At 42.9% G+C, this 17,415-nt stretch overlaps 1 protein-coding gene across 1 annotated transcript in view; it reads left to right on the top strand.

Moving 5' to 3' along the window:
* Positions 1 to 17,415, top strand: part of LOC126354907 (fumarylacetoacetate hydrolase domain-containing protein 2) — a 147,374-nt gene that overhangs the window by 113,224 nt on the left and 16,735 nt on the right. Inside the window, exon 2 of the mRNA XM_050004977.1 lies at positions 15,504 to 15,720. Coding sequence (XP_049860934.1) covers positions 15,504 to 15,720 — 217 coding nt within the window. The remainder of the gene's footprint in view (positions 1 to 15,503; positions 15,721 to 17,415) is intronic.

Genomic DNA, 17,415 nt, shown 5'->3' with positions numbered 1-17,415 from the left:
GGAACCGCGGTGTTGGCCGTCGAATGGCGCTAGCTGCGCAGCATTTGTGCACCGCCGCCGTCAGTGTCAGCCAGTTTGCCGTGGCATACGGAGCTCCATCGCAGTCTTTAACACTGGTAGCATGCCGCGACAGCGTGGACGTGAACCGTATGTGCAGTTGACGGACTTTGGGCGAGGGCGTATAGTGGGCATGCGGGAGGCCGCGTGGACGTACCGCCGAATTGCTAAACACGTGGGGCGTGAGGTCTCCACAGTACATCGATGTTGTCGCCAGTGGTCGGCGGAAGGTGCACGTGCCCGTCGACCTGGGACCGGACCGCAGCGACGCACGGATGCACGCCAAGACCGTAGGATCCTACGCAGTGCCGTAGGGGACCGCTCCGCCACTTCCCAGCAAATTAGGGACACTGTTGCTCCTGGGATATCGGCGAGGACCATTCGCAACCGTCTCCATGAAGCTGGGCTACGGTCCCGCACACCGTTAGGCCGTCTTCCGCTCACGCCCCAACATCGTGCAGCCCTCCTCCAGTGGTGTCGCGACAGGAGTGAATGGAGGGACGAATGGAGACGTGTCGTCTTCAGCGATGAGAGTCGCTTCTGCCTTGGGGCCAATGATGGTCGTATGCGTGTTTGGCGCCGTGCAGGTGAGCGCCACAATCAGGACTGCATACGACCGAGGCACACAGGGCCAACACCCGGCATCATGGTGTGGGGAGCGATCTCCTACACTGGCCGTACACCTCTGGTGATCGTCGAGGGGACACTGAATAGTGCACGGTACATCCAAAACGTCATCGAACCCATCGTTCTACCATTCCTAGACCGGCAAGGGAACTTGCTGTTCCAACAGGACAATGCACGTCCGCATGTATCCCGTGCCGCCCAACGTGCTCTAGAAGGTGTAAGTCAACTACCCTGGCCAGCAAGATCTCCGGATCTGTCCCCCATTGAGCATGTTTGGGACTGGATGAAGCGTCGTCTCACGCGGTCTGCACGTCCAGCACGAACGCTGGTCCAACTGAGGCGCCAGGTGGAAATGGCATGGCAAGCCGTTCCACAGGACTACATCCAGCATCTCTACGATCGTATCCATGGGAGAATAGCAGCCTGCATTGCTGCGAAAGGTGGATATACACTGTACTAGTGCCGACATTGTGCATGCTCTGTTGCCTGTGTCTATGTGCCTGTGGTTCTGTCAGTGTGATCATTTGATGTATCTGACCACAGGAATGTGTCAATAAAGTTTCCCCTTCCTGGGACAATGAATTCACGGTGTTCTTATTTCAATTTCCAGGAGTGTATTTGAAGTAAATAATAAATGAAAGCACTGACGCGGACTTTGTGCATTTTTCTCGTGACCTGCAGGACCTGGAGTGAAGTGAATCACATTCCTCTTCGGCGTTTTTCCGGGTTGTTTGATAGGTGTTGTCTTCCAGCTGTAGCTACCACCTTTCCAGGTACTAAGAATTTCACTCTTCTCAGGTGACACAAGAGGTGATGTAATGGTTGAGCTGTTAGTTTCAGATACCCTTTTTATATGACGCCCTCTTCGTTTGTTTTTCTGCGTGGATTCAGAAGTTGAGGTTAAGGCTTGAATGATGTGGTTTGCAATTTCCTCTTCCACGTCGTCGATTGATCGACGATGGGTCTCATCTCCATCTGACTCTGAACTCGAGGAAGGCTCACAGTTAGGGCCGGCCTCTTCTGACATGTTCAACAACTCGTCTTCAGAGTCCTCTTCCTCCGACGATAGCACGTCGCCCAAATCTTCTTCTAAAAGTGCTCTAATTTCGTCATCATCCAAGCATCTTCTACTCGAAGCCATGTTCTACAGACAAAATGAAGATTGTTGTTATTACTACCAAAATATGTGACGAATTTACTAATGGAACTACACTACTTCTAGTAAATGTGCGCTGTTAGTGCTACCCCTTCGTCATATCAAAGAAGGACTTTTATTCTGTAATGCTACCCATTAGTCGCTCTGGCGAATATGGTTTCTTCTCTTACTGCTATTCATTTGTCGTATCCACGAACCGACGTCTGAACTATTGAAGGAAACTCACCAGGGGATGTGTGCCGCCTACTGCTCGTGCCAAGGTCACGTAGACTACTGATCACTCGTAGCATAGCTGAGCGCCCACGAGGCTAGGCAGCGGTAGTGTGGCTCAGTACAGTAAACATCCTTCCATGTTCGTCGCATCGACGAAGGGCACCATTCCAGGTTAATAGTAGTGATGCCCAGTGGCTCTGCTGGCCAAGGTAGTAGCGACAACTCATCTTCGTGCTTATAAAACCAGACCTGGACGATGCGAGCTGTGTGAACAGAGGCCCTGTCGTCTTGTAACAGAGCATCACTATTGGGGATCAAACACTGTACCATGGGATGAACATCAACAGAAGCAAAACGAGGATAATGGAATGTAGTCGAATAAAGTCGGGTGATGCTGAGGGAATTAGATTAGGAAGTGACACTTAAAGTAGTAAAGGAGTTTTGCTATTTGGGGCGCAAAATAACTGATGATGGTCGAAGTGGAGAGGATATAAAATGTAGACTGGCAATGGCAAAGAAAGCGTTTCTGAAGAAGAGAAATTTAACATCGAGTATAGATTTAAGTGTCAGGAAGTCATTTATGAAAGTATTTGGAGTGTAGCGATGTAGGGAAGTGTTAAATGGACGATAAATAGTTTAGATAAGAAGAGAATAGAAGCTTTCGAAATGTGGTGCTACCGAAGAATGCTGAAGATTAGATGGGTAGATCACATAACTAATGAGCAGGTATTGAATAAAATAGGGGAGGAGTTTGTGGCACAACTTGACTAGAAGAAGGGATCCGTTGGTAGGACATGTTCTGAGGCATGAAGGGATCACAAATCTAGTACTGGAGGGCACCGTGGAGGGTAAAAATCGTAGAGGGAGACCAAGAGATGAATACAATAAGCAGATTCAGAAGGATGTAGACTGCAGTAGGTACTGGGAGATGAAGAAGCTTGCACAGAATAGAGTAGCATGGAGAGCTGCATCAAACCAGTCTCAGGACTGAAGACCGCAACAACCACCATGGGACGAACCTGAACATCCAAAATGTTCACAAAATCCTTGGCGTAATAAACATGGGGCACACACAATACTACTCCCCAAATCGTCAAAGAACTCCCGCCGTGTATCATCTTAGGGGTGTAAACTCTGAAAGAAGTTGGAAGCAGTGTGCAACGGGACTCATACGATCAACTTACTGTCTTGCGTTGCGTCTGAGTCCACGTTTTATACCTTCAGAGCCACGTTTTCCTGCTATGGGCATTCACATCACTGATGGGTGGGTTTGAAATTCAAGCTAGCCGTGCAGTTCCCTACTTCTGGAACTGTTTTGGTGCTGGCGAGTGCGGCATTCAGTTCAGCAGACTTTTGCAAGTGTTATCCTATTACTTTTCATAAAAATCCTCTTCAACGTCCGTCGTTAGCCGTCACTCAATATTACATACACTACTGGTCATTAAAATTCCTACACCAAGAAGAAATGCAGATGATAAACGGGTATTCATTCGACAAAAATATTGTACTATAACATAGATCCTGAGAAATCGGTACGATGAACAACCACCTCTGGCCGTAATAATGGCCTTGATACGCCTGGGCATTGAGTCAGAGTTTGGATGGCGTGTACAGGTACAGCTGCCCATGCAGTTTCAACACGGTACCACCGTTCATCAAGAGTAGTGACTGGCGTATTGTGACGAGCCGGTTGCTCGGCCACCATTGACCAGACGTTTTCAATTGGTGAGAGATCTGGAGAATGTGCTGGCCAGGGCAGCAGTCGAATATTTTCTGTATCCAGAAAGGCACCCCACACCATCACGCCAGGTGATACGCCAGTATGGCGATGACGAATACACGCTTCGAATGTGCGTTCACCGCGATGTCGCCAAACACGGATGCGACCATCAGGATGCTGCAAACAGAACCTAGATTCATCCGAAAAAATGGCGTTTTGCCATTCGTGCATCCAGATTCGTTGTTGAGTACACCATCACATGCGCTCCTGTCTGTGATGCAGTGTCAAGGGTAACAGCAGCCATGGTCTCCGAGCTGATAGTCCATGCTGCTGCAAACGTCGTCGAACTTTTCGTGCAGATGGTTGTTGTCTTGCAAACGTCCCCATCTGTTGACTCAGGGATCGAGACGTGGCTGCACGATCCGTTACACATGCGGATGAGATGCCTGTCATCTCGACTGCTAGTGATACGAGGCTGTTGGGATCCAGCACGGCGTTCCGTATTACCCTCCTGAACCCACCGATTCCATGTTCTGCTAACAGTCATTGGATCTCGACCAATGTCGATACGATAAACCGCAATCGCGATTGGCTACAATCCGACCTTTATCAAAGTCGGAAACGTGATGGTACGCGTTTCTCCTCCTTACCCGAGGCATCACAACGACGTTTCACCAGGTAACGCCGGTCATCTGCTGTTCGTGTATGAGAAATCCGTAGCGAACTTTCCTCATGTCAGCACGTTGAAGGTGTCGCCACTGGCGCCAACCTTGTGTGAATGCTCTGAAAAGCTAATCATTTGCATATCACAGCATCTTCTTCCTGTCTGTTAAATTTCGCGTCTGTAGCACCTCATCTTCGGGATGTAGCAATTTTAATGGCCAGTAGTGTATTTTCGTTCACGTTGTGACTTAGCAGACGATGTTTTGCGCTTTCCCTGTATGCGGTATAAATATTCGACACGGTGCTTCTTGAAAAACCAAATGCTTCGGCTCGCTTGGTTATGGAAGCACCAAACATACGAGCACGAAGACTTTGCCCACGTTCGGATTCAGTTAGCTCCGACATAAGTCACACAGAACGATGTTCTGACCCTACTGACACTTGCAATGTATTGAGGACACTGCACAGGTGCAGTCCGTGATCAAGTACAGCAAGGCAACCCGCAGGCTTGGCTAGCATCTGCATTTATGTTCAAGCACGCATCTCTCGCGGTGTTTCTATATTTCTGTCTAGTCCCTGTACTTCCCCTGCATTCTTCAAATACATATTAGTTTGGCACCGACTTCCCCACAGCTAAATTTTTATTTCTCTCCGCAAATGATTCCGTACAGTAACACTAGCGTACTTTAAATTCGTGACTGATTTCAGAGACGGACCACGGACAGCAAATTCAATATACAGGGTGAGTCAGGAGGAAAGGTGCATGCTTTGAGGGGTGATACTAGTGATTCTGAACAAAAAACTCCCCTTTCTTAATTGTTTCCGAGTGAACCAATGAAAACAACTAGGAACGGGAAACGTGTAGCCTCGTCCTTACTAACCTCGTCAGTACGCAGTTCACTTGCGCATCATTCCAGCTCAGGCTGTGGAGAGTTGCGCATCGCTGTTGCTACTCGAGATGTCTGGACGCGGAAGGGAACGCAAAGCTGCTGCCTTGGCGGAGTTGCTGCTCACGCTAGCAGGGACATCCGGCAAGAAGAAGAGGAAGACTGCAGCGCAGTGCTTTCGCTGCCAAAAGCTTGGCCACGTCGCCAAGCACTGCAGCGGCGAAGTTGCGTGCTTCAAGTGTGCGCAAGCACATGACACGCGCGACTGCACGAAGCAGGACACCCCTTGTACCTGCGGCGCACACGCGGCGAACGTCCGTTCCTGCGCCTACAAGAGAAAGCGGCGCGGACCGGAGAAGAAGACGCAGAAGCAAGTGACCACACACGAAGAGGTGGTCTCGTGTACAGAAGACGTCGTCCACAGGCGTCAAAATGACGCTGTAAAAGAAGCCATGTCCGCCTTCAAATCCTCCATGGCAGAAGAGAGGGCGGCCATGTTGGCGGAACTGGGCGAGGCTCGGCGTCAGACTGCTGTGCTGACGCAGGAACTTAGCTCAGCCGAAGAAGACTGCGCCACCCAGACGACTCCTGCACAAGAGGAGTTCTTGACGGTGGCCACGGAGACCGACGAGCCTGCAGAAGGGGAGGCGACACAGCAAATGGACATCGAAGCAGCTTCACAAGAGGAGGAAGAGTGGGAAGAAGCACCATTCCTCCCGTTTCCGGACCAGTACAGCTCAAGTGCTGTAATGAAGAAGATTGTCAGCTCGCTTCGAAATGGAACATATCCTCACCACGATAATCCCTATCCTTTTGTCCCACCAACTCATCCGAAACCGCAACCCTCACATCAACCAGTTGGTTACCCAGAAGGTCTTGTAGGACTTTCCAGGGAGGATTACGAGTTGATTAATTTCTACCCTATCTTTACCACTCTGCAGATGCATTGTGTATCCATTTCTCAGGTTTACGGAGAATAACTCAAGACGGAATACGTTACGTATGAAGTCAACACCAAGGAACAGTCCTCAGTCACGAGCAAGAAGAAAAAAAAAATGTCACATCGATAAGACCAAGAGAGATTTCCGGCACTCCTTGCCAGTCCAGATATAACCAACAGTCCAGAAAGAAGATTCAACAAGATTTCTAGGGGAGTAAAGGCGAACAGGCCACAAACTTCCACGCGAACTTCCTCACAGTGAGCAAAGTCAAAGGAGCCGCCAGCCAGTCACTTGGGCATGGTGCAGTTGTTTACCTCAAGCCTCAGTCCGACAGTGCTTGCCGTAGTGCACGGTACTACAGTGTTGTTACGCGAACAACGAATACAGTTCTGTGTAGTAAAAATGCCACGGATCTTCACACATGCAGAGTATGCTGACATGGTGTTTATCTATAGTTTGTCCAATGGGAATTCCAGAGCTGCTGTGCGCGAATACCAACAACGATTTCCGAATCGCAGAGTGTCAGATAGCGGCGTGTTTAGCAGGGTGTCTCACGGATTGCGTGAGCGTGGTACGCTTTCCATCGTAAATGTTGTCTCTGAACGTCCCGTACAACGAATTCTTAATGAAGTTCAGAAAATTCAAGTAGTGGAACACAACCCTACTAAACCCTACTACTATCTCTAGAAGAATTGCTGCCCAGCTTGGTATTCCACAGACACGAGTGATACGCACAGTACACGAGCACGGTCTGTATCCCTTTCATCGGCAGAATGTACAGAATCTGCATGAAGGAGATGCTGCCGCCCGGCAAGAATTCTGTCAGTGGATCGTTGCCAATGAACGATTAATTCCACGTATTCTGTTCACTGACGAGTCAACGTTTAGCCGCAACGGAATAAACAAGAAGCGCAACTCTCCTGTATGGACAAACGAAAATGTGTCCGCTATTGCGGAAACAAATTTTCAACGACGTTTCTCAGTCAGCGTGTGGTGCGGTATTATCTCATCGGTCCAATTGTTTTAGATAACCGTCTTACTGGGACACGGTATCTTGAGTTTCTTCCAAATGTGTTACCAGAATACGTGGAGGCTATCCCTTTGGTAATACGAGCTCGTATGTACCTTCTACATTCCGTACGGCCAGTGACACACTATCTCAACATAACGTATCCTGGTCTTTGGATCGGTCGCCCCGTAGAGCCATTGCTTGGCCACCGAGGTCACCTGATCTTACCCCAATGGATTACTGTTTGTGGGGGTGGCCGAAGACCGACGTCTACAAGACGTGGACACAAGAGAGAAACTTCTCGCTCGTATTTTACGTGCTTGTGCCCAGATAAAGCAATGCAAAACTGAGCTCCGATCGGCGACACAGCAGCTGTCTACAACAGCAGCAATATACATTGAGTTGACGGTGGACTGTTTGAACATCTTCTGCGAGGAAACGAACACAATTAAACAAACCATAACATAATATCTTAATTTACTGTCACCTGCACCTTTCTCGTTCCTAGCTGTTTTCATTGGCTTACCCGGAGACTGCTAAGAAAAGGACATAAGTTTGTTAGAAGTTCTTTTTGTTCAGAATCACCAATAGCATCACCCGTCAAAGCATGTACCTTTACTCCTGACCCACCCTGTATGTCGAAACTTTTCGTCTGTTTAAGTGCATTGCTTTATATTTATACGTGATGAACCCGAACTACACCGACAAAATTTCCGAAGTTATTCGGGGATGTTTTATGAGCATTTTAGTACAGAGGATCGGTGGTTTCCGGCGTCTACTTTCACTGTAATAATGTAATTATAATCTATTAGACTTGTTACCACAATTTTCTCCGTTTCTGAAAAAAAAAGTGACTAGGGCCTCCCGTCAAGTAGACCGTTCACCGGGTGCAAGTCTTTCGATTTGACGCCACTTCGGCGACTTGCGCATCGATGGGGGATGGAATGATGATGATTAGGACAACACAACAGCCAGTCCCTGAGCGGAGAAAAATCTCCGAACCAGCCGGCAATCGAACCCGGGCCCATAGGACTGACATTCTGTTACGCTGATCACTCTGCAACTGGGGGCGGGCCGTTCCTGTAAAAATACCTCCACAATAACGAAAATGCCTGTAATATATGCAAGCAACAAAACCTTTAACACAAAAAACAGCGTAATGCAACGATCCTCAGACAGTTGCAAAAATACTGTACTGTGGTTGCAAGAAAGCTCAGCATGGCGTCCTTGATGTGGCACTACTCATTGAATTTACTGAACATACACGCGAGGTATCAGCCAAATCTTCATCAGTAAACCTATTGTGTGTCACTCTTAACATGAAACAAACACAGACGGAAACATAAACCCGAAACAGAACCGAGCAGAACTGAATGCAAGCTTGAGAGGAAGAGTAAGGTGGTAATTACTGTGTCGTCGACATCAAGTACCCTAAGTGATTCGAACAAGTTTGTTTCCAAGCAACAAACATAGCCAATAACGTCGAAATTTTCCGTTTAGCAGATATTTATACTACAATATGGATACAAGGAGAAAAGGGCGAATAAATCAAACCAAACGCAATTACTCTGCAACAAGCTACCGGGGGCCACTTGTCTCTTATACCAAAACGTTCAAAAATACCACCGAACAACTTTCGAAATTTTGTCGGAGGTTGTGTACAATGCGTGTGAGTTTTGAAGCTTCTGACAGTTTGCCCCAGGCACTGATAACCTAAATGTGTTTCTCCATTTCGTACCATGTTTCGTGCAGAACTCCATCGTCTGTGGACAGCCTCGCAGGACTGCAGAGATTATCCTATTAATTATAGATAACCGCATCATCTGCAAAAAGCCTGATTTTACTATTAATATTGGCTGCAAGGTCATTAATATATAACATGAACAGCAAGGGTCCCAACACACTTCCCTGGGACACATCTGAAGTTACTTCTACATCTGACGAAGACTCTCCATCCAAGATAACGTGCTGCGCCATCACTAGCAAAAACTCCTCAATCCAGTCACAAATTTCGCTTGATACCCCCATATGATCATACTTTTGATAATAAGCTTAGGTGCAGTACTGAGTCAAATGCTTTTCAGACATCAAGAAATGCTGAATCTACCTGGTTGTTTTGATCCAAAGCTTTCAGTATGTCGTGTGAAAGTGTAAGTTGGGTTTCACATGATCAAAGCTTTTGAAAACCATGCTGGTTGGCATTGAGGAGGTCATTCTGTTTGAGGTATCTCATTATGTTTGAGTTCAGAATATGTTAAGATTCTACAACAAACCAGTGTCAAGGATATTGAACAATAGTTTTGGGGATTACTTCTACTATCCTTCTTGCAGATTGGGGTGACCTGTGCCCTTTTCCAAGAAATAGGCACGGTTTTTTGTTTGAGGCTATAGTAAGAAGAGGAGCTAACTCGGCCACAAAATCAGTATAGAACCTGACAGGGGTTGCATTGGGGCCTGGAGCTTTGTTTAATTTTAATGATTTCAGCTGTTTCTCAACACTGCTGACACTAATTATTTCATTCATCTTTTCAGTGGTACAAGGAATAAAATGGGGCAATTCTCCTGGGTTTTCCTTTGTTACGGAACATTTGAAAACTGAGTTCAACATTTCAGCTTGCATTGCTACCCTCAATTTCAGTTCCTGTATCATTTGCTGGAGACTGGACACTACCTTTGGTGCCACTAACAGCCTTTACACATGACCAGATTTTCTTTAGATTTTGTGAAATGTCATTTGACACTATTCTGCTATGGTAGTCATTGAAGGCATTACGCTTTGCTCTCTTGACAGCCAAACGTGTTTCATTCGGCATCTCTCTCTCTCTATAGCCATACCCTTTGTTTTACACCTATTATGCAGTAATCTCCATTTGTGGAGCAATTTCTTTACAGTGACTGTATACCGTGGTGGTTCCCTCCCATTATGAACTGTTCTACTGCGTACATACCTATCCAGTGTGTGGGGCATTACTCTTTTAAACTTGAGCCATAGTTCCTCTACAAATATCAGGCGCAGTTACAAACATAAAATACATTTAGATCTTAGCCTTGCAAGTAGTAATTAAACAGTAAATAGATGCTTGTCAAAATACATTACATCTTACACATATTAGTACAGGCAATTATTTTTTTATACATCAAGGGATCACCAATTTAGTATTAGAGGGCAGCGTGGAGGGTAAAAATCGTAGAGGGAGACCAAGAGACGACTACACTAAGCAGATTCAGAAGGATGTAGGTTGCATTAGGTACTGGGAGATGAAGCAGCTTGCACAGGATAGAGCTGCATCAAACCAGTCTCAGGACTGAAGACCACAACAACAAAAACAACAACATTATTTTACAGCTCTTAAACTTACCCATTTAAAATTCGTTGAGTCAATAAAGACCACTTTTCAATTAAGAATTCTTTTAATTTTGATCTGAATTGCTTTTTATTACTGTTTTTCATGGGCTCTGGCAGTTTATAATACTTTATCAGTCCACTAGTATATAGGCTCTGGTCCATCATTTTTAATCTTGTTATTTGTTGGTAGTAATTTTCTTTGGACCTAGTGTTGTTGTCTTGTATATCACTACATTTAGTTACTTCAGTTTTCTGTGAGACAAAGAAAGTAATTAATTTATAAAGATCCAAAAAGTTTATGGTGAAGTACTTGTGTTGTCTGAAAACATCACGGCAAGAGTCTGTATTGCCAAGTCCGTGTATAATCCTTAACCCTCTTTTTTGTAGCAATAGTAATCTGTTAAAGTGAATGTCTGCAGCACAACCCTATATTTCTATATATGGGGATAGATTGTCCCATAATACACAGTTTTAAACATATGGGTGGGCACCATTTTGGACAGTTCCTAAGAAGATACAGCCCATTGCTGACCTTTTTACATACAGCATTAATGTTGTTAATCCACCGGAGGTTTGAGTCCAGATGGACCCCTAGAAATTTACACTCGTTTGCTTCCTCTACCACTATGCCACATACCTCATTTATGCATGAGTGGTGTGAGCTGCCAGTTGTAAATATTAGCATGTGGGATTTATTTACATTGACCTTTTATCCTTGTGCATGGAAATATGAACTTAATTCTAGTATCCCATTACTTACTGAAAATTTCAGTTCCTCACAATCTTTGCCATGGAATAAAACTGTGGTATCATCAACATAATTTACAACGTGCGAGTTAATGGGGTGTACAGTGTCATTAGTATATGCTAAAAATAGGAAATGTCCAAGAATTGAGCCTTGAAGGACTCCCTGTGTCACTTGTGGATTTCAAACTTAAGATCTTATTGTTTGTTACTTTGATGTACAAGTTTGATACACTGTTTCCGGTTCACCAGATAGGTGGATAGAAGTTTCATTGATGCATCATTGACATTGTAAGCCCGCAGTTGATTTAAGAGATGCTAATGGTTTACTGAGTCAAAAACCTTGCTCAGGTCAAGGAATATTCCGCTGTGTGCATACCTCGTTCTGTATTGCTATATACTTCATGGCAGTGCTTAGGTCTATCCTAAACCCATGCTGTGATTCGGTAAGCATTTTGTGTCTTGAGAAAAATGTTGTTAGTTGTGATAGGATAACTGCTTCAAATACTGTATTTTGCTGAAGGTAGGGATTACTGATATCGGTCTAGAATTTGAAACTACTTCTTTACTTCCCTTCTTATGGATTGGCTGTACTGCACTTATTTTTAAGGCATTTGGGTATATTTTTTCATGAATACTACAGTTTATAAGATAGGTAAGCGGTTTAGTTATTTCACTGGCACATTTCTTTAACACCACATTTGATATACCACCCAATCCAGATGAATGCTTTTTCTTTAGCTTTTGTATTTGTGTTAAATATTTCCTATTGACTCACCTCCATAAATTTGAGATCTATACCACTCGTAATATCATTTTTTGTGCCAGCCTGTAGACCTGTAATAGGGGCTGGTTGGTCAAAAGAAGAGATAAAATGCTTATTGAATAAATTACATATTTCATTTTGATCTTTCACTAGATGGCCCTCGTGTCTAATGCTAACTGGTTCACTCTGTCCCTTGCTGGTGGCTTTACGATGTTTATTGATTAGTCTCCTGAATGTCTTACCTATGCTGTCTGAACGCTCTATTGCATCATTATTTATCTGTTTCCTCAAAGTGCAAAAGATTTGTATTAAAATTTTTGTGGCTTGATTGTACATTTCATTAAATATATGTACCTTTGTTTCCTTATATAAACAGTCAAGATCATATGTATTCTGCCTTAACTTAATCAGTCTAGATGTAAGTTTCAGCCTAGAATTACCTTCAAGACTAGAGTTCGTTCGAACCCTGGTTATTTCTTTGAGAGGGCATCAGAATCAAAATGCTTCAGCACTGTCCTATAAAATTTTTCCCATTTATCTTCTGACCCTTTAGTTTGGTAAATAGTGTCCCATTTCTCCTCTGCTAACTTAGTTTTGAAAGCACTGATGTTGGTGCTATTCAGTATCCACTTCTTCTCAATTATCTTAGTTGCTGTTGGTACAGCAAACCTTAAATGTTCTAACACCTGACAATAGTGATCTAAATAATGAAAATCAACACTTTGAAAGTTAACCCTGTATTTTACATTTTTGTTTGCTATTACATAATCTATTTTACTGGAGCTTGACTCTATTACTCTGGTGTCAGAGTTCACTATATTTGTGAGATTATATGAGTTAAATATATCTGTAATTTTCAAATATGTTCTAGTACAGGAGTTTGCACCAGTATTTAAGTCTCCAATATATTAAGGTCAGTGGGGCCTGTTTGTCTAAATGCCCTGTTAAGTCTATCATGATAGTACAACACATCTGTGTTTGGTGGGCAGTACATACCAATAACTTTAAACTTGGCTAACCTGCTTGAATGAAGGTTTATGTGTACCACAACACCAGCCATTTCAATTGTTTCTTCTTTGCAGTATTGCTTAACAAATGAGATTTTCTAAATGTAAGTAGTTCATTTACAAATATTGACGCTCCACCCCCTTTGTGTTGTAGCCTGCAGCAGCTATCTGCTAACACATCCTCCTGCCTGTGCTGAAAGTTTAATGTTCCTCATTGAGATTTTTTGATCTAGTTTACTGAACACATATATCTTTCTGCTTGTTTAGATTGTCCTTTGTACTTTGGTAGTCATTGTTGTCACAACTACATCATGGTCACTGATACCAGTTTCAACGTGGACATTCTCAAAGAGGTCAGGTCTATTTGTTGCCATTAGATCCAACGTGTTTCCATCATCAGTGGGGTAGTTTTCATGAGGGCATTTAGTAAAGTTTTACAGGATGTCTTATCATGTCCACCACTAACAAAATTGTAATATTACTAGTTAATTGGTAAGTGTCCACCAATGATTTCAGTTTAGTCCCTTTAAACCCATCATCATAAATAATGTTTAAAATAGTAATTCAGCACACACTGGATATATGTGTACACCATAGAACAGTTCATAATGGGAGGGAACCTGCTAGGTATAGAGTCACTGTAAATAAGTTGCTAGAGAATTTGAGATTAGTGCATTGTTGTGGTCTTAATAGGAGTAAAACAAAGCGTAGAGCTATAGACAGAGAGATGCGGAATGAAACATGTTTGGCTGTCAAGAGAGCAATGTGTGATGCCTTCAATGACTATTGTCAAATGACATTTCACAAAGCTGTCATGTACATGACTTTTCAAATAATAAAACCCAGTATGTTGTTTTGGGTGGGTGTGTTCATTCGAGACAAGAGTATCAACAGGAGTGGCCCAGGGAAGTGCTATAGGTCTGCTCTTGTTATCTGTATACATAAATGATCAGACTGATAGAGTGAGCAGCATTCTGTGACTATTTTCTGATGACGCTGTAATGTATGGGAAAGTATTGTCACTGTTTGTCTGCAGTATCATGCAGGATGACCTTGACAGAATTTCTGTTTGGTGTTATTAATTGTTATAAATGGCAGCCTGCTCTGTTGAAAATATAAGTTAATGCAGATGAGTATATTAAAAAAAAAATCGGTAGTGTTTGAATTCAGTATAGGTGGTGTGCTGCTTGACACATTCATGACAATTAAATATAATATTTACACATAATGTTGCAGAATGATATGAAATAGAATGAACACCTAGTTACTTGTAGAGAAAGGCGAATGGTTGACTTTGGTTTACTGAAATAATTCTTCAAAAGTGTACCTATCTACAAAGGGGACTGCATAAGGACACTTATGTGACCCATTCTTGAGTACCACTTGAATGTTTGTGATCCCTACTAGATCACATTCAAGAAAGACATTGAAGCAATTAAGAGGTTTGCTCTTAAATTTGTTATGGGTAGGTTCAATAAGCTCGGAAGTATTACAGAAATGCTATGTGAACTCAGATAGGAATGTCTGGAGTGTAGAAAATGTTATTTTTGTGGAACACTATTGAGAAAGTTGAGAGAAATGGCATTGGTTACGGATTGTAGAATGATTCTTCTGGCATCAATGTACGTATCATGTAAGGATCAGCCTGGTACATACTACCCTCTGCCTTTCACCATATTGTGGGTCATGGAGTACAGATGTAGATGTAGCTGTAAATGAGGTCTGTAAGAAACGAAATGATGCTGCTAGCATTTGTTTTGATAGATTTGTCCGTTTCTTTTTTTGACCTTGAATTGTCGTTAGGCTGTAGAAAGTTGCATGAAAAATGACCATCTAGGCACCAAAGAATGACTAGTTCACTTCAGACATGTTCTTGAACTTCACTGTAAAGAAGTTCTGTATGAGGGCTGACTCAAAAGGAATGAGACTGATGATGCAAATCAGGGTATTTATCAAATATCTTCAATTAGTATAGACCACTTTCCAAATAGGACTTATGCATTTGTTTCTTACACTGCTCAGAACATTCTGCGTACCATTTCCATTGAGACTGTATAGGAACCCTGCCGTTTTTTGCCTTCCACAGAGTACAATAACAAATCTGTTGTAAAGTGTTCACCCACTGCCACTTCGTTGATTCTGCCAACACATGTCCAAGCATCAGGACCCATTTAAAGGTCGCAAAACAATTTAGTTTCATGTCAAGCACGTATTATCTGAAGCTTTCGTAGTGTTATGTTACATAAGAACAATAGCTGAGAGAAAGTGTGTTTATACTGTTTGATGAACATTACTTTTCTTAACTTTTGCTGTGTATAACATATGGTAAGATAGAAATACATTGTAATTCTCAATGGTGTTTTACAGGATTGTTGCTGAAGGGAAGTCAGTCATTCCCCTAAAAAATGTTCGTCTCTTGCCACCAGTAACATCTCCAGACAAGGTAGTTTGTGTGGGTCTGAACTACAGAGGTCACTGTGAAGAGCAGAACATTCCAGCACCAAAAGAACCAATGTTTTTTTCAAAATTCAGCAGCTGCATAACTGGGCCATATGACGACATTCCTTACCCTCCTATCACAAAGGTTTGTTAGAAACTAAGTGATAAAGTTTACATTATGAATTATTTTTAACAAGATAGAATTTGTAAGAACTAGTTTACATTGATTGTTTCTTGTAAATGCCAGCTTTAACTACAGTTAAACTCTTAAACCACTTCAAGATTTGTATTTCTTCACAAAAATTATTCACAAGGAAGATTTCTCCTGTTACGTAGTACAAAGTTATCCAACATTCTAATTGCGTAGGCTTCTGCAGCCAGTAAGTTTACATAAAAGTTTTCTAAGTATCATGCCTTGTCATAATGTGAAAAACTGTACTGGAGAAATCAGTTGCAGCCGTGGTTAGTGGCCTCCTTCTGGATCTACTGATATGCTTTAGTTTGTCATTTCCAATCTCTGAACATGTCATGTAATAATTTTCAAAGGTCATAGTTATGATTGGTCACTTGAGGTGGAAAGAGCAGGAACTTTATTATAATAGGTTGCTGCAGTGGAGGACATGGGGATCGATAGACAACAGCTGATTTGACAATCTTCCGTACAGTATTCTATCTTGTGGGAGGTACCAGTTTTCAATACCAGCAGTCACATAGTGTGACTTTGTGAAGTTCAGTGGCAGGAGGAACAAGACTTCTGGTCAAATACAAAATCAAATAGGGGTAATGCAGGAGTAGGTTTAATAATGAATAAAAAAAATAGCACTGCTAAGCTACTATGAACAGAATAGTGAATGCATTATTGTAGCACATGCCTACCACAGTGGTAAAAGTTTACACGCCAACTAGCTCAAGAGATGACGAAGAGATTGAAGAAGAAATTATACAGATAGTGAAGGGAGACAAAAATTTACGACATGGGGGACTGGAATTCAATAGTAGGAAAAGGAAGAGAAGGAAAAGCAGTAGGTGGATATAGACTGGGGATAAGGAATGAAAGAGTAAGCTGCCGGGTAGAATTTTTCACAGAGCATAACTTAATCATAGCTAACACTTGGTTCAAGAATCATGAAAGAAGGTTGTATACATGGAAGAGGCCTGGAGGCACTGGAAGGTTTCAGATAGATTATATAATGGTAATACAGAGATTTAGAACAAGGTTTTAAATTGTGCAACATTCCCAGGGGCAGATGTGGACTCTGACCACAATCTGTTGGTTATGAACTGTAGATTAAAACTGAAGAAACTGCAAAAAGGTGGGAATTTAATGAGATAGTACCTGGATAAGTTGAAAGAACCAGAGGTTGTACAGAGTTTCAGGGAGAGCATCAGGGAACAATTGACAGGAATGGGGGAAAGAAATACATTAGAAGAAGAATGGGTAGCTTTGAGAGATGAAATAGTGAAGGCAGCAGAGTATCGAGTAGGTAAAAAGATGAGGGCTAATAGAAATCCTTGGATAACAGAAGAAATATTGAATTTAATTGATGAAAGGAGAAAATATAAAAATGCAGTAAATGAAGCAGGCGGAAAGGAATACAAACGTCTCAAAAATGAGATCGACAGGAAGTACAGAATGGCTAAACAGGGATGGCTGGAGGACAAATACAATGATGTAGAGTTATGTATCACTTGGGGTAAGATAGATACCGCCTACAGGAAAATTAGAGAGACCTTTGGAGAAAAGAGAACTGCTTGTATGAATATAAAGAGCTCAAAAACAGCCCCATTAAATACATGCAAGCATATTACTGTACTCTGTGGTTTTAATATTAGTCCATTA

This window comes from Schistocerca gregaria, chromosome 3 (assembly GCF_023897955.1).
Source record: "Schistocerca gregaria isolate iqSchGreg1 chromosome 3, iqSchGreg1.2, whole genome shotgun sequence".
In the NCBI taxonomy this organism is placed as follows: domain Eukaryota; kingdom Metazoa; phylum Arthropoda; class Insecta; order Orthoptera; family Acrididae; genus Schistocerca; species Schistocerca gregaria.
This window is presented reverse-complemented; position numbering and strand designations above follow the sequence as displayed.